The sequence below is a fragment of the Haemorhous mexicanus genome, chromosome 2, assembly GCF_027477595.1.
Source record: "Haemorhous mexicanus isolate bHaeMex1 chromosome 2, bHaeMex1.pri, whole genome shotgun sequence".
NCBI lineage: Eukaryota > Metazoa > Chordata > Aves > Passeriformes > Fringillidae > Haemorhous > Haemorhous mexicanus.
Genome location: NC_082342.1, coordinates 26,661,026 through 26,678,466, shown reverse-complemented (window position 1 = coordinate 26,678,466; position 17,441 = coordinate 26,661,026). Strand labels below are relative to the sequence as shown.

At 43.5% G+C, this 17,441-nt stretch overlaps 1 protein-coding gene across 3 annotated transcripts in view; it reads left to right on the top strand.

Moving 5' to 3' along the window:
• CCDC191 (coiled-coil domain containing 191) overlaps window positions 1–17,441 on the top strand; it is a 22,165-nt gene extending 4,724 nt beyond the window's left edge. For 2 of the 3 annotated variants that reach the window (XM_059838008.1, XM_059838010.1), the window contains 13 exons: window positions 915–1,093; window positions 1,601–1,824; window positions 2,608–2,752; window positions 4,608–4,798; window positions 5,525–5,771; window positions 7,099–7,553; window positions 8,046–8,140; window positions 9,715–9,797; window positions 10,941–11,042; window positions 12,065–12,208; window positions 13,269–13,421; window positions 13,790–13,944; window positions 16,125–17,441. In XM_059838008.1, coding sequence (XP_059693991.1) covers window positions 915–1,093; window positions 1,601–1,824; window positions 2,608–2,752; window positions 4,608–4,798; window positions 5,525–5,771; window positions 7,099–7,553; window positions 8,046–8,140; window positions 9,715–9,797; window positions 10,941–11,042; window positions 12,065–12,208; window positions 13,269–13,421; window positions 13,790–13,944; window positions 16,125–16,275 — 2,324 coding nt within the window. In that variant the 3' untranslated portion in view covers window positions 16,276–17,441. Of the gene's footprint in view, window positions 1–914; window positions 1,094–1,600; window positions 1,825–2,607; window positions 2,753–4,607; window positions 4,799–5,524; window positions 5,772–7,098; window positions 7,554–8,045; window positions 8,141–9,714; window positions 9,798–10,940; window positions 11,043–12,064; window positions 12,209–13,268; window positions 13,422–13,789; window positions 13,945–15,605; window positions 15,680–16,124 lie in introns of all 3 variants that reach the window. The other variant, XM_059838009.1, reaches the window with a different exon arrangement.

The window sequence follows — 17,441 nt, the reverse complement described above, 5'->3', positions numbered from 1 at the left end:
TGAGAGCACTGCAAAGCAGGATCTGGTTTCCTCTCTGAGGCTGTGCTGGGGAAGGAGGTCAGGTGTTGCCACAGGCCCCCAGCTAGGTAATAATTAGCATTGACTCCATGATTCCAGAAGGCTGATCAATCACTTTATTCTACCATACTGTATTATACTATACTTATTGAGAAGCTCGTGACCCTTACAGACAGTCCAGTACCGCTTTGACCTAATTGGTCAATCCCCCCAAACACCATCCAGTGTCCCATTAAGAAATTACCCTTTGGTAAATGATCTCCTTAACACACTCCACATGTGCACAACAACAGGTGCAGCAAGTGGAGATAAGAATTGTTTCTCATTCTTTTCTCTCATCTTCTCACAGCCTTCCCCAGGAAAATGCCCGGGGAAGTTGTCTGTTGCTCCCTGTGGCCAGAGAGCTGCTACCACAGTCAGCTTTATGGTTTGTCTGAAAGACTGAAAGGTAACAGTTGTTTTGAGGCCAGGACAGTGGTCTCAGTAGAAACAAGACTAACTGTGATGATTTTGTCCCCCAGATCTTTACAGCGTCTTGCTGTAGGGCTGCATAAATGTGACTCATAAACATTCAATGTCTCTCTTTGTAAAAGAGAATTTTTTTTCTTTTGTGAACAGGTATTTTTGAGGCCTGTCAAGTGTATACAGCCATTTGAGATGCTCAGAGGCAAGACAGTAGAAAATGGATGAAACATTGTTACTGCTCTAGCATGTTCAGTGGAGACTGATTAAGACTCTGGGGATAAATGGAGTGCAGTCAGTGTGTCTGCGTTCATCAGAAATGCATTCACAGTCTGGGGAAGCGATCCCTTTAATTACATTAGGCTTTGTGATCTGAGACAGAAGGGTTTATTCATTTCAGACTAGCCTGAGATAATCTGAATTTCTCATTTCAGACTTGTGCAGTTATCTGGAATGTGAAATGGAAAGTTCCTCTGTCCAGAAATACCTCCAGCATCTTTTGCAGAGTGAAGCTGTGAACTGTGGGATAGCAAAACATCTTAGACTTGAAGAGATCAAGGAAAAAAACAAACTTTCAGATCCACGAATAATCATGGAGCTCAGACACAAGCAGGTGAGCAGGCAAGGCAGCTCAGTTAAAAGGAATAAGGGGGAGGATTATAGGATTAGAGTAAATGCTCAGTGATATCTCCCCATTATTCTCTCAGAGCCTACAATAATCTCTGACTTGGAAGCAACTACCCAAAGATACTCTTCCACCATTCAGCTGAAACTTTACTGCATTTCCATGTGCACATCAGCCATTCAGCAGTAGCTTGTATAGTCAGCTTTCACTAAAACTGTTCAGGCTTTCCCCCTTTTTCTGAAGACTGACAGGAAGAGCTGCCACAGCTGTCAGTTCTGAGTTTGCTCCCATTAAGGAATATTGATTTAATTTCACTCTCACATGGAGTGTTTTGCTGGTCAAGAGCACAGTCTCTCCAGTCAGCGCCTGCTACAGATAAGGTTTCTTGCTTAATGTGAAAGGTGGATTGTGACCCACCCTGGCAGTGTACAGTGAACTTCAAATTCTTCAGCCTTTGGTGTTTGCTTTGACTTTTGCCAATTTTCTCCTGCCCAGGTGAAAGAAAACAGAATGAGGCATCAGAAGGCTTTAGAGCTTCAGAGACAAGAAGAGTCCCTGAAGAAAGCAATTCTGTCTGAGGCCAGGCTCCAAGCACAGGAGGAGGACAGAAGGAAGGCCCTGCAGGCTGAGAAGGAGGAAGAGGAGATCCAGAGGGAAATAGTGAAGCTGAGAAAGGAAATGGCTGAGAAGAAGTACACCATGGCAAAAGTTTGGAGAATGTAAGGAAGGGTGTGGAGGGTGTGGAGAGATGAAAACCACTTATAAGATCCTTTTGTTAACTATAAGAGCAATGGTGATCCCTAACAAAACAGCTGTTGCTGACTTTGAACTCTCCCAAAACCTTCTAGTCCTCTGTTACCAACATCAGTGGCAGAGTTTTTCATCAGTGGGAAGGTGTGCTAAGGGTAGTGTTACCCTCCTCCCAGCCATTATTATAGCATATGCACTGAATCACAAAGTAGCAGTGTGTTTGCACCACTGTGCATTCTCTCCATTATCTCTGTGGCTACATCCAGTCTTGTTAGCATCTAATGCCACATGAAAACCCATACACAGAAAAAAAGAAAAAAAGTCTGTGTTGAAAGTCTAGCCCTTGCAATATTTTCCCTACTATGACAGAATAAAGAGCATTCTTGGCTGAGAATTCTGCAGAGACGTTATTTTTTTCTTTTGCTGAGCTTGGATTGTCACAGAGATGTCCCTTATAGGGATGCCATTTATTTACTTAGGCAGCCCTGAGATCCTAAATCTTCTTATACAAATGCTTTAATGAAATATTTACTGAAATCATTTACTATTTTCTTTTGCCTTCTATGTTTAGGAAATACACTGGACTGTTTAATCTCTGGGACTCCATTACAGAGGTGGTTTTTAAGAAGGCCGAGTTAAAATAATCAGCAAATTTCTAAGCTGTAGAGGTGGTTCTCTTACAATTGGCCAAAAAGAGAATGTATTAGATTGTATATCATGATATTAGATCTGTGTGTTTGTTCACTTTGCAGGGAGGGGAAGAGACAAGAAAAAACTCAGAAGCTGTCAATGCAGGTGTCTGCTGTGTCACCACCCCTGAAGAGAGAAGAGCAAGGAAAGGAGAAACAGAGGAAGACTCAGGAGTTGCTGCGCAGGATTCACACCAGTAAGCAGAGAGTGAGCATCACCTTTCTTTATCGGAGACTCTGAGCTACTTGCCCTTGACTACCATTTGCAAACCTGAAGTAAAAAGTCCTGTTTATACAGAATTTTTTACTTTTTCAAAGACTTCCTGATACCAGGAAAGCAGGGCCAAAAGTGTCTTATAAGACTAGGAGCAAGAAATCCTGAGGTGCTGACCCCACTGGGCCTGTGCTTCAAATGTATTCAGTGGGACATTTCACTTAGAATTGTGGAAAAGACATGGCTCTCCAGACAGATGAGACCATAAAGGCTTCTGCAATCAAGAATAAGGAGATATGCAGAGGAGGAAGTGAAGTGAGATTTGTTTTCCCTCAAGGAGGGAAATAAGAGGGGAAAGTGGCAGAAAAAAGGCCTGAGAAGCCCTTATTGTGTGCATGGGAAGACATTTTAAAGATTGTCTTGCACATTCTAGTTCAGAAACAGGGAAAGGAAAGAGAAATGCTGCAGCCTGGGATGAAATTTGAGCAGTGGCTTTGAGAGCTGATGCATGCCAGCACATCCACAGTAACATGTTCCTCAAGGATCCCTTCCACTGGGTGCAGTAGGATATTCTGTGTTGCTGCAATAGCTCTTTTGATGCAAAAAAACTTAAATAATTCCTAGTAGGAACCCCTTTGTTTCACCTTCATTATTCTGATACTATGGTCAGCTCTGGGTTAAATGTGTATCAAATACTCACAATCAAAGAGTGATCTTTTAGTACTGAAAAATTTTGTATTATCTCAGCAGTCTCAGCAAAGGAAGTAAATTTCCTGAGTGCAGGTATGAATGCTATCCATCCCATAATGTTTTTAATTAATAGAGCAGTCCTCATCATTGATGTCTATATATCTTCATCTAGGGTATTTTTCAGCAGAAGAATCCTGTAGATTTTATGGTGATTCTCCTCACAGCTCAATCCATCTGTCCATCTGCTGGATTTGAGCTTGGCTGCTATTTAGCAGTACATGACCTCTCTCCAGCACAGTCTTAAGCTGTGAAGATAAGCCTGAATGAAACCACAGAACAGTTCAGGATTGGCATAATGTAAGAAGACAGAGCTTGGCTGAGCTAAGCAATAGTGACATTTTGATTGCTTTCCCAAAGCAGAAAGAAACAGCTAATGCATTGATTTTTTGTAAGTCTCCATTTCAAGATTTCAGCGAGAGAGGAATGCAATTAAAACAAGGCACTATGACAAAAGGGGAACAGCAGAGTCCTGTAAGTTGACCCACTTGGAGGATCAAAATGAACAGTGTCTGCAGTGACAGGACTAGAATTATGGGGTAGATTAGACAGCAAATTGCTGCTCCGTACAATGTAAATTACTCCCAAAGGCAGCAAGTCTAATTACACAATAGGGGAAAGGTTTGGCTTCCTGCTGGAACAAGGATGAGCTGAGGCCGTGTCAAAAATTCACTCTAGGAAATGTCTTGATTTTTGTCTAAGTTAATTAAAAAAAAAAAAAAAAAAAAAGCAGTTTTTAACAGATGTGTTCTTACCTATAGCATCTTAGACATTTTCTAGATTAGAAAATATTTTCCCTGTCTCTAGAAATTTTATTTTCCTCACCCATTTCATTCTTTTATACTCGGTGAACTAAGTGCATTTCACTCCAAAGCATAGAGTCCCTTGATATGATGATATGATGAGTCTTTCTAGACCCTTTCTGCTTTTTGTAGAAGACCTGTACATGGCTCTGCAATACTTTTTCAAGATAATTGTTGAAAATGAGGATTCTAAAAGAATCTCAAAAAGGAAAGCCAGAAAAGACAAAGGGCAGAGAGGATCAGCATTTGTGTGACAGGTTGTATCTTTCTCATTGGTTTTCTGAAACTCTCCCATGCAGTGCTTGCGGCGACATTTCTCTGCTTGGCTGAAAGTTGTTCTGGAGCATAGAATTAAAATGGGAAAAGCCAGAGCCCTTGCTGACTGGAGATGCCAGCTGAAGGCCCTGCGAGCTTGGAGAAACTATACTTGGGCCCAGAAAGTAGAGCAGGAGATAGAGCAATTGGAAGTTCATCTCCAAGATCAAAACAGGTAGTGACCCTTTACTGTGTAATTCCTCCTACTGCAGCCGTACTTGGACAGAGCAGTGATCAGGGACTGTAAAAGGAGCTTGTCAGTAATCCAGCAGGAGGGGAACAGCAGCTTTTTGAGAAAATTGCTATACTGCCTGCAGTCTGCCAGAGGCATTGTGACACAGTTGAAAAGGAGGACAGATATAAACAAGAGCTTTGGCACTTTTCAACAAGCCTCTGTCTCAGTCTCTGTAGGTGTCTTTCCTAGAAAACTCACCCTGGCTTGCTTTGAATTCCAGTGTATCTGCGTTGCCAAATTTATTCCTGATTAATATATTTGCTGTTTCAGTAGATGTATAACAGAGATTATTTTGGCCAGTACCTTTCATTAAGGAGGCTGTGGGATGAATTTCCTATCATCCAGAGAAAATACTTGCAGGTGTCTGGCAGGCTGCAGTGGTGAGAGACTGTCACTTTGCCATATGCTGCTGGCCAGGGAACATGATACCTCTCTTGCAGCTGTCCTGCATCCCAGAGATGCCACAGGAAATTGCAAAGTGTGAACTAGAGAAACTTAATTGAGAATAGCAGGCATCCTTTCTGCCCTCCCACTCCTCCTTGGAGGAGCTCTGTACAACCTCAGAGGGCCTTCAGAGTTAAGCAGCAAAAAGACTCAGGAAGTGATGTGGCTTTGTGCCTGGGCAGAAGCCTCACTTCTGCCATAACACAACGCTTTTTCGTTCAGGAAAACCCAACTGGCTGTGGAGCACAACCAGCGACGCCTCCTGCGCTGCTGCTTTCTGGCCTGGCAGCGCTGGAGCCAAGCAGAGACTGAAAAGCGAGAGCTGCAGATGAAGAGGGAGCAGACAAAGAGGAAGATGCAACAGCTGCTGGAGGCTGTATCACTGGGGACAGGTGGGGACAGGCCACTGGAGGTTAACAAGCCTGGGATGGCAGAAGTAAACCACCATCAAGATTTACAGCTAGACAAGGTAAATCCTTCTCATATAGTTTTGCCTATTGGCATAGCAGTACTCTTAGAAAGTACTTCATGCAGTCTGAAATAAAGAGTACATTGTCCCAGAAGAAAGCTGCTTTCCCAGGATGACCCCTAAATACTTACCTGCAGCTGTTCAGGAGAGAAGTCTAAAAATCAGAGGCAAACGTGAAGGACAATGGATGAGCTTTAAAAATAATCTCTAGTGCTGCCAAAGAACAGCCCTTCATGTACTCTGAGTCGCAATGAGCATCCCACCCCCAGATCACTTTTATTGAGAGATTAGTTGCATCTTTGATGCCAGTTTAGACTTAAAAAGAATAACTTGACTACATGACAAGAGATATTTTTCATGCCAGTGCAGTTTTCCTGCTTTTAACTATGGGGAAAAAAAAAAGGTTGTCACTGGCTGTTTCAGGATAATGCACATCCCAGGGAGGTAAGAGAGGAGAATCAGAGGTTGCTTCTTTAAATTGTCATTTGTCAGGTTGGATCTCCACCTTCCCTTCTGTCTATGAAACCTGTACCATGTGAGTGCTCTAATGTCAGTATTAGACCTCAAACACACATAGTACAGGTCAAGCTTTCTGTTTGCTTAAGTGTAAGCAAACGTTGATTCTTTCAGTGCTTATACTATCCTAGTAGGCATGTATTTTTCTTCTGCTGCACTGGTAAAATTTGTGCTCAAGGAATGGGACTGAATTTAGGGTTTGACCTCAGAATCAGAAAGCAGACCTTATAGCTGATGCCTCCTCAGAGAATGACCATGTGTCAGAAAGGTGCAGCCCCATTCCCCACTATGCACCTATTTTGTGGTAACATTTATCAAAGCTGGAAAAGAGGCATGAGGAAGCAGGACCTTGTAGACTTCTCTTCCATTTAAAAGGGGACTGTTCACTAAATCAGCTGTGTAGATCACTTCAACAACTTTTTAATTTCATTCTCCATCTGAGCTCTGAGCAGGGAGTGCTCAAGGCAGTCCAAAAGGGAGTGTGCTAATTCCTGGGAAATGAGCTGTCCTAAGATGTGCTCCCTAACAAAATAGTCAGGATGTATTCCTGCTAAAGCTCTTGTCTAATCAGGATTTCTTCCTCCTGGTGAAATGGCACACAGCTTCTTAAGAGCTCTTTCCCATAGCCTCCATTTTGTGCATAATGGGGCCCCTCTGGCCTGACTGGATAAGGATTGCATAGCTGAGATTACCCTTCTCAGGCATCTCACTAGATTTGCATTTTTAAAAAACCACTATGCAGGAAGGGCAGAAAAGTGCTTGGTTTTAATCAATGCCGATTTTTCCTCATTTCTTTTGGTTTTTCCCCTAGCCAACTGAAACTTGCCTCATACAGAAAGAGCCTGATCAGACCAGAGACCAGTCTTGTTGGGATATTGTTCACACATCTCGTTTCTGCAGAAACCCTAAATTTGCCTGGGAGATTACCATTAAACATGCAGCCCTGAGTGCCCAGGACCAGGCTATGAACAGGAATCAAGTAGCCACAGTCCTCCAGCAGTTTCAGGCACCCAGTCCTAAGACATCTCCTGCTTATGGTAGTCGTTTTGAGCGCCATCACACCTTCCAGCAACGTGTGATTGAGGAGCAGAGGCAGCAGCTTCAGAAACAGCATGAGCTGATCCTTAAACTGCAGGAAAATCAGAAGCTGAGCAGAGATAAAGAAGAGGGAGCACAAGCTATGGCTTTAACCCAGATGTTTAAGAGTTCTGTTTCTCAATCCACGGAGAAAAAAGAATCCAGATGCAAGAATACAACCCCTTTGAGGTACATACCCTCCATAAAGCAGGGTGAGTTAGTCATCAATCCCACTCAAGTTGAGCCAGAATTTGCCAGGCACATTTCAGTCATGCTAGTGCTATCTGCTGTTCCTCTCAGCTGTGACTTACCCTCAAAGGAAGTATCAGACTGGCCACAGTTCTCTGTCCTTCTCCCTCCCTGCACTGGCTCAACATCAGGTGATCCATGCATGATCTACTTAGAAACAGCAACACCAGTGTCACCCATAGTAGCAGCAGGGATCTGTTTAGTTATGAAAAAAAAAGAGCATCATCCTCCTTTATTTCAGACCTTTCAGGAGCCCTGGAACTCAGTTCCTTTGCAAGGGTGCATCATCAGTCCCATTTCAAGCAAAAGAAAAGTGTATCAGGGATAATGCAGCACAATGGAGAACAGAAACTACAAGGTCATAGGTGGTAGGTGTGAGCCATAGTTTGACCACATTCACTGAAGGATTTCTTTACTCTTTTTCTTTCATAGCCCACCTGATTCTCATGGGCCAGAAAGCACAAGGGCAGCAATGCAAGGCAGGAGGCCTTCCAGCCGGCTGACCTCACCTCATCCCATACTGAAAGGTATTGTTCTAGATAGGAAACACCATTCCAGACCACTTTTCTCAACAGCTTGTATGGAAATGTCTGTCTTTGCCTCAACTTTGCCGGTTGATGATGTGGTGCAAGTAAAATTCTGCACTTTCTTTCTCAGTCTAACAAGTGCTGTGAGAGGAGAGGGTGAGTTGTTTTCCTGTCTGAGTCAGGCATCTATAAAACCTGGGACACTGCAAACCCCTCATGCCCACACTCAGTACACTATTGTGGCAGTTGTTGCAACACCTGTGGTTGCCTCTGCTGTGACAAGACTCAGAGAAGCTGTACAGGGTTTTTTGCCATCAGTCTCATTCCCTTTGTTATGCATCCAAGTAACACTTAAACTAGCCAGTAATTTTCATCCAATTTTGACAGAGGTGTTGAGATTTCAGAGGGAATTAAGTGCCTAGCCAAGGTTTTGTGAGACAATAATAGCTAGGATGGGGAAGGACCTCCAGATCCCTGCCTTTTGTAAGATATCTGCCCTTCTCTGGCCACACTGGCATGCAATAAACATGCAACATAGCCTTTTCATCAGTAAACTAGAATGAGGGTTCTGTTATATCCCTAGGTCAAGTTCTTCTGCATCAATGCAGGCTAGTATCAGTCTGCATGAAAAGTTGTCTGGAATATAATCATTGTGATGTTTCAATAGCTTGGGATCAGCAGACCTTTTTGGCCATGACAGTTGGGCATAAATAGTTGTCTTTCACGACCTGTGTTCATCTCCAATGCTACCTAGTCCAAGCCATCGTTCACCCTGATCTGCCTGAACTCTGTACACCTTAGAGAGAGAAAACATATTTTTCAGAGCCTTCAAGTAGTTATGTTTAAAGATCTCAGAAAAATTCAGTGAAGAAGTTATCACTGAATAGTTTTCCCTTGGCCGAGAATCCTGGGACAGCTGAGAGGAGAAAAGAATCTGAGGAAACATACTGTGGTCAAAATACTTCAATGCCTCCCAGTTATTGATTGCTCCAGCTTGTGCTTTGTTTGCAACTGCAGAGGAAGCAAGCACAGGTTCCTAACTCCTCTGCATGTTCTGTGTGTAACATCTTTGCTGATGGCCAGCAAGATCACTCCATTGCAATTTATCTGCCAAAAGAAGCATTAAGCATTAGTTTCTTACTAGTGGGACCAAGTACCTGTGTGTCCCTGTGACAGTGATGCTGTCATGAAATTGCTTTTAAATAAGCAGTTAGAGCTTACTGGAGACCTCAGAGCAATTGCTGCTAAATCATGTGCCCTGAACCTCAAGCAAGGCAGGGAGGGAGAAATCCTCTGAATACCGTTCTTTCATAACTGAGCCTCGTGGTTGTGACTGTCAACCAAGAAGGGTGGAGAGAATGTAATTGCTGTGGTCCTGAGTCATCTCACAAAGTTTATAGGTCCTTTGTTGATGACACTGCCAGCTGCAAAGGCCAGCAGGAAACAAGTCCCTTTGTGCTGGCATTGCCAGGGCAGTGGAGGCATGGCTTAGAGTGATGCATCCTTGTTCACCAAACTTCTGCCATTACACCATAGCTGATTTCCACTAAGCCTTATGTCCTTTGTTTCTGTAGGGATGGAGGAGAGAGCAATTCAGCGGGCAGAACAGAAGAAGAAAATAGAAGAAGCCAAACAACGAAAAGCAGAGGAAAAATTGGTAAGGGAAGCAGAAAATGAAGTAAAGCGTCTTTCACATCATTCCAGTTACAAGAAATATTGATTTAACCCCAGAGTCAGGGACTGAGAAAAGGCCCTTTATCCAAAGCAGGAGTTTTATGACCTGTGAGAAAGCAAATATGCATCACATATCAAAAGAAGTAATTGCTGCTGTTTTTGCAGCACCAGTCCTCCTGTAGCATAGACGGATACTTCATCTTGAAGTTGCAGTTCTAGAAACAGCCTCCCTTACCACTCCCAAACATTTTTTTTTCACACCTACCCCATGACTGTAGCTTGTCTTTGCTGAGAATGGTAAGGGTGGAAGTACACCTAGAGGTCCTCTTGATAGGACCTGGCAGTGGCGGGGTTCCCCTCCCTGCCTTTCCTCTCTGGTCACATGTAGCTTGAGGACATGCAGTCTCACTTAGTAAAAATCTCCATCTTTCTGGCAAATCTCTGCTGAAGAGGGAAGATACTGACAATGTTTGTATAGTTAATATACAAATTCTGTGATACACATCCAACACTCTGTTGGAGCTTTCTTCAAGTCAGGGTATTAAACTGTTACTGAAAATATTGCTAGTAAATTGCATTAGGATTAGAAAGTGTGATCTTCAGTGTCTGGGGAAAGAAATGTTTGGGTACCTGTAATGCTGCTTTGCATGTGGAAATGAAACTTGAGAGCAGAGCCTTGGGATTCAGAACTGACTTCAGTAATCAAGTTCTCAATAAATGACTTGGTATGGTTTACATTTTTTTTGAGGAAGAGCGGACAAATATACTATAACTTAGGGCAAAGAAAGATATACATGTACATACAAAGATAGATAAATAGTTAGATGGATAGATGGATAGAGAGAGAGAGAGAGAGAGAGAGAGAGAGAGAGAGATAGATAGATAGATAGATAGATAGATAGATAGATAGATAGATGGATGTATCTAGGCAGTAAAAAGGACAGCCCCTCCTCCCTGTCCCTTCCACAGTTCACTCTTGAGCATGGATCATGTCTAGCATGTGAAACTTTACCTGCTGAAGTTTCAGGTGCTGGTGTATTAGAGGAATACTAGGAAAGTGTAAAGAACTGTGTTCATGGAAAAGGTCGCATGAAACAAATTGAATTTCATCTTTCTCCATTCCAAGGCCCAGCTGAAGGCTGAAGAGGAAGCACGACAAAGGAAGGAAGCTGAGGAAAAGGAAGCACAGCAGGAAAAACGCCGGGAGGAGAGAAGGCAACAGAAGCTGGTGACCAAATGCCTCACCTGTTTCTTCCCCTTTAGCAGAGATAGGGAAGAAGATTCAATACCCACTGGTGCTCAGTCAGCAGCCAGACTAATATGAACTGAAGGTCCTCATTGGTAGAGCAGAGTTGCACAGCACAGCACCCACAATACAGACTCACAGACTACCCTCTTTCTGGCAGTGTGAGGGGAAGGGCTGTGTCCCAAATGTGCTATGAAGTATATGCTGTCTCCTCAGCAGGACTAGAGGTCACAGCTGCTGGACATTCTCTGCTGAAATACAGCCACATAAGTCCCTTACAGTGGCAGCATGTTCAGTCTACTCTCAGATTCCTTCCACTCTTGTCACCTCTCCAATGTACACAGTGATACAGTCACAAACACATGATTCAGAAGTAAATGAGCCTGACAGTTATATCAAGGGCACCTTCTCCTCTTGGAGCTAACCTAGGAATAGCTGCATTTCATTATTGTTACTTGGAAATGAGTTCTCCTAATAACCCAAATAGCGCATTTGAGATCCTACAGGAATTTAACCTTCGTCTAGTTAGATTGAGTGTTTTAGAATATTTGACCTTCATTCCTGAGTATCAGTCAAAAGTAATGTTACACAGGTACAAAATACCCACATCCCTCCCCTGCTGTTTAGGCTAGATTAAGTGGTAGGGTCCATGCATAAATTTAGAATAATTTTTGGACATGTTTTAGACATCAGAGAAGTTCCTGCTTCGTCAGCACTTGTGGTAGCCACAGGTGACATGTCTGTTATGGTAACTCCAAAACTGCAATGCTGATACACAGCCCAAGGGAGTGTCCAGGAATACCATCATCTCTGAGGAGAAGAAACATGCTTTAGGGCACAGGTTCTACTGCATGGGGTCATGTCTGGTCTGCAGTGCTAAAGTTGATGCAGATCCCTAATTCCTGTCAAGTCAGAACCTCCAGCTCCAATATGATAATCTATTGCCATTGCTTAATATCCTCTTCATCCTGAGGGAATTAAAACTACTGCTTTTTGTATTGCAGAAAGAACTGGAGAAGCAGAGAAGGCTGGAGAAAGAGCAGCAGCTCCAGAAAAAGGCTAGAGATCACTATGAGAAGGTCCTTCTCAGAAAGCTAGGAATAGTGCCATGGAAAAGGCTGAGGGAGCAAGCCAAGGAAAACCTAGTGGTAAGTGCTGAGGGTAGAGGAAATGACTGGTGCCATAGGAGGAAGAGAAAAAGTAGATGCAGCACTTAGCAGAAGCCTTAATAGGCTTTTAGGCCAGGTAGAGATGGAAAAAGCAAAATTCTCCCTGCATACCCTGCCTTATATTAGTTTCTAAATCAGCCCATCTGACAATAATCATGAAAAGCCATTAAAAACCTGCAGGGATGGCGTCCTCATTTATAGCTGATTAAACAGGATTAAACAGGAAAAAAATATTTAAAGTCATATGACACGCGCCTGCCAGTTTTCTTACTCCACAGCAAAGCTTATCAGTGAGATACCACCAAGCAACTTTAGCTGCAGGAGTTAACCCCAGCCTATCATCAGGGCTTTCACTCTCTATGAAGTTCCTGGTACAGAGTTGGCAACTGCTAGTGGCAGGACACTACAGGTGATAATCCAACAATCTGTTCTATCCTGGCCCTATCCTGAGTGCAGAACAGTGAGTGGGAGCTTCCGAGAGCTCAATGCAGGAATGTTGCTAAAAAAGCATTTCCGCATGTGACTGAGTCAGCATCCTTTATCAGAGAGAGACTGATAACACTCAGCTGTATCCTGAAAATCCAGCCAGAGCCCAGGGCTAAGTTGGAAAGCTTCCATTTAAGTCACTGGAACTGGAGCTACTCACAGTACTTGACCAAATGCACACAGGCCTCCAGCTGGGAAGTAGATGGATACAAGCTGTTCCGTATGTCCACCCCGCTGGTCGGCATTATGGACTGGCTTGGACTAAGCTGTTACAGGCCATGCCTCTGCCCCTTTCACAATCAGTTAAACTGAGCATCTCATTCAAAAGGGTATTCTCTACAAGTGATGCAGCAGTGGCCTGGTAGAGACTGGTCTTGTTCCTTATGCTGACCCCTCTTTGTGGGATCCTCCAAGTTATTCCAGCTGTCAGAAATCTGGATTTAGGTGGCCCCAGAAAAGCTGAGATGATTTTCTAGTGCACTCAATTTTCTGTGGCTTTATACTTAGGTAGTCACCAGTCCAGGTAACCAGCTGCTGTCTTGTCTTCACTCAGGTGGCACAAAGGCACCACAGCTTGGGCCTGCAGAGGAAATGCCTGATGACTTGGCTGCAGGATGCCCAGCAGAGTCTCAGGGAGAAGATGTCTCGGGCTGAGGACTTCTATTCCCATATGCTACTGAGATGGGGCTTCAGGAACTGGCTAAAGGTTGGCCTGCACCACAGTGGAGAAACAATACCAAGAGAGCTGGCTGCTGCCACACTTTCCTGTAACCACAGTGCCAATTCACTCACCTGTAGCACAACCTTTGCCAAGTTATGCTATCTGCCCATTCCAGCAACATTATTCCTTTTTCAAAGACCTTCTCTCAGCTTCTCACTCTCCGTAACTCTATTCCACACTGAATTTTCTCTTATGCACTGTCTCACCCTGCTCCCTGTTATTTTCCTCCACTCCTGTGCCCACCACCCTTCACTGCCACATCCTCAGCACTGTTTTATTTATTGGGTCAGAGGCTGGGAGAGAAAAGAAGAAAAAAAAGCCATTCTCACCTGTTTCTTTGTCCTCCTCCCCAGTACAAGGATTATCTCTCTGCTCAGGAGGAGAGAGCAAGCACCTTTCGCACAGTCTGCCTCATGAGGAAGTGCTTCTGGGCATGGTTTGATCATATCATGGAGGAAAAAAGGGCCTTATGGGAGAGGCTGAAGATTGCTGCTGAACACAGTAACAAGTGAGTGCGTACCCTTACTAGCAATTCTTTTTACTTTACTTTAATATACTGTGTAGATAATTTTAGGAGCTACTTTTTGACAGGTCAGCTTGTCCCCAGGAACACATGGAACAGGTTCTGTACTGCTGGTGTTTTGCTTTTGTGATATGCACAGACAGCATTGGCAGAGGTTTATGCTAAGTTTACATGCAGCCTGGAAAAGAAAGTGTAATGGCACCCTTCACAGGACTTCTAAATATGAAAGAAAGAGAATACAGTGAGAGCCTAAGTAAGGATAAGAAGCTGAAACTTTCTAAGCTGATTAGCAGATCTGGCCATGCGGCTTCCACTAAAAACTGCCTTAGGAAAATCTTGAAGTACAATTATAGCAAGCCAAATGATTGTGTAGGAATTACATAGTACTTTTTTGTCCACAGCAGATGATTTAGTTCACAAATCCAAAGTTGATCAACTAGAAATCCTACTTAAGGAGTCTTTACATTTATGCCATCACCAGCCTGACTTGGCAGCAAAAACTAGAGCAGTCAGTTCTACCAGTCATGATTGGAGCTGGAGCCACCCAGTCCACTCCTTGTCCCATAAAATGCATTCTAGCAGGAAGAAAAAACTATTGTCAAAGTTCAGCAGAGAACAGAGGTCTGTTCACCTGCCTCATTGTCCTGGTTTAGGGCCAGTTTGGGAGAGAATCTCCAAAAAGGGGCCTCTCTAGAAAGCAAACCCACACGGCCCCTCCCCCCAACTGGTTCGGGAAGAATTCCTCGGAGAGAGGTGGAAAGAACCTATTTATTTGACAAGCACAGCACCCCCCGGCACACACAATGAACAATACCGGATGATACCACTCTTTCACTGCTCTGAGAAAGATGACAAATTCAGAAAGTCTCTCCTGGGTGTGGTCGGTGTTATCAGTCCCTCTGGCGCTGGGGCAGCTGCTGCAGCCACAAGATGCAAACTCTCTCTCGGTGTTTCCCAGATCCCAGTCCGGAGGTCGGTAGGTCCAAACAGAAAGGGAAAACAGTCCAGGAAGGAATTTGGACTGTTTAGCTAAATTAACTAATGAGAAGAGGGAAAAAAAAGCAAGAGCAAGCAAAAGCAAAGCAGGAGCAAAGCAGAAGCAAAAGCAAAAAGCAGGGCCAAAAGCAAAAAAAGCAGCACTATGTAGTGTGCTATCTGTATGTCCTGCCAAGTGGCTGATCAGAGGCCCAAAACAAAACTTTCACTCTGCCAGTCTTAAAGGCACAGAACATAATATCCAGCATAAATTACACACACACGAATAGGGATAACAGCATCCTAACGTCACCCTAGGACACTCATCATGAAAGCATGGTAGCTGCATGCTGTCATGAATAGGCTGTGCCTGTGCACAGCCCCAACAGGATCTGCAGCACCTTAGAGGAAGAATGAAATTAAATTAATCTCTTATGTGTTAGAGCAAACCTGTTCTAACTTGCTGCACTAGTAAGGTCTGAATAGTGCACAGTTTAGCATTAACAAGCCAGCAAACTGGAGGAACCAGGGGAAAGTCAGACCCAGGAAGAGACTGGATTCATTCTATATATGACCTCCTATTAGGAGCATAATCACCTGACATTCTTCTTTCTCTCTTTCTTGACTTGCAAAAGGCAGTTCAGACCTTGCCATAACAAACTCTTCTTTAGACAGGACTGTGGTTCCCTATTGTCTGTATGAGAATCCAGGGCAAGGGCACCTTTGATGGGGTGATTAAAATCAGGTAAGAATTGGAGCCCAGCTGCCTGCACTCCCACGGGGTTGGTTTGGACCAAATGAGCCTGCATTTTTCCTAAAGAAACTTCTTTCCTATTTAGGAAACTTCTTCCCTATTTAGAGGCCCTATTTATTCTTCAGAAAACCTCTCTCATCTTTAGAGTGCTAAGCAAACACCAGCTAATGAATCATGTCAGAGAGAAGAGCAGAATTCTTGGTGGAAAGGAATAGAAAAGGGCAATATGTTATTTTTCCCCAGCATGATTGACATTTCAATGAAATGGTCTGCATGTAGATGTTTAACATGTGACAGCCCTGACTAACAGCAGAAAGGACAAATCTTCAAGATCTGAATTCCCCCTTCAATTAGAAGTTCTCTTTTGATTGCCATTTATGTCATGTACACATGTTCATGTTGTCACTTTGTTCCTTGTGTCCCTAATTTCTTTTAGGAGAATTACATTGAACGCATTTAAGACATGGAGGCAGTACCCATTACTGATGAAAAAGGAAAGGGAAAGAGAAGAAAGAAGAAACCAGCTACGGAGGAGAGTAGCTGAAATTCTCCCCAATTTCCAAACAAGACAGAAGAGAGTCGGATGAGATGGGAAGGAGACAAGAAGACCAGTTCAGTTCAGTGCTATCTCTTTGCTGACTGAAACAAGTCCAGGGGGAAGGCTTACAAAGTGCAGAGGATCCTTGAGCGAAAAGGAGCTCCCTGTGGTCACTGTTGTTGTAAACGAAGCAGAGATGGAAGCTCATCTCACAGTTCCATGTTGCACTTCATGAACTTAGTCCTTTTAAGCCTCTGTAGGGGTGTCTTGGCTTGCGGCTATGAAGCCGAGATAACCAAAGCCTAGCATAGGCTGTCTTTGAGGCCAAGGCCATTTCCGCATGCAGAGCTAGCTGCAGCCATGACATGAATCCTCCTCCATCCAAGGAAGCTCAGAACTGAACTGCACCTCTTTTTGCCGAAGCAGTAACCTGGTGTTTTTCTGTTGGCAGTACTATGTAGGGTGACAGCTTGTCCACAGGGCAGACAGACCTGATTGTCAGCTGACTCCTAACTACTGCTGTGAACTTGGCCACCCAGAGCACGGTTTCTACCTAACTGTGCCAGGAAAGTTTGGATGGGAGGGGGAAAGAGAAGAGTTTTTTATGCAAACCATATTTTCTAATGATCCAGATCACATAATTGCATACAGAAGGTCTAAAACCTGGGTCCTTTTTGTAAGAGGCTGCCTTGTTTGCCCACTGGCCAGTTCATAAGCACAGTGCTTTGATTTTGGTACCATGCAGTGGTCCCAAGTTTATGAGTCTCAACTGTCATTTAAACATTTCCCAAGCTGTTTAATATTTTAGGGTGTATTGTGCAAGTCTTGATTCAGTGTTTCACTTGATAAAGTACTTCAAAGAAAAAAAAGACAAAACTCCAAGAAAAAGGCAGATTGTAGCTTTTACAGAAGCTAAAGCTGACGTGATTAAAATGCAAGTTTCATACTACTGTTTAACCTTAACCTGCAGCATAATGCAGACAGGTAATGCCATTCAGGTACACTATGTCTTCATAACAACATAAGGCAGGAAGCTGGAATAATTTCCGTTTCACAGCAAGATAGGCAAAGCTCTCCAAAAGCATTTGGCAGTACAGGAAGTACTTGAGTAACCCCGGAAAGACAACAGTTTGCTGTTATCTTGTAACAGATCATTAGTAAAACCCATATATGCACTGAAAGTTTGCAATAAACCCAAATCTGAAATTAATACAA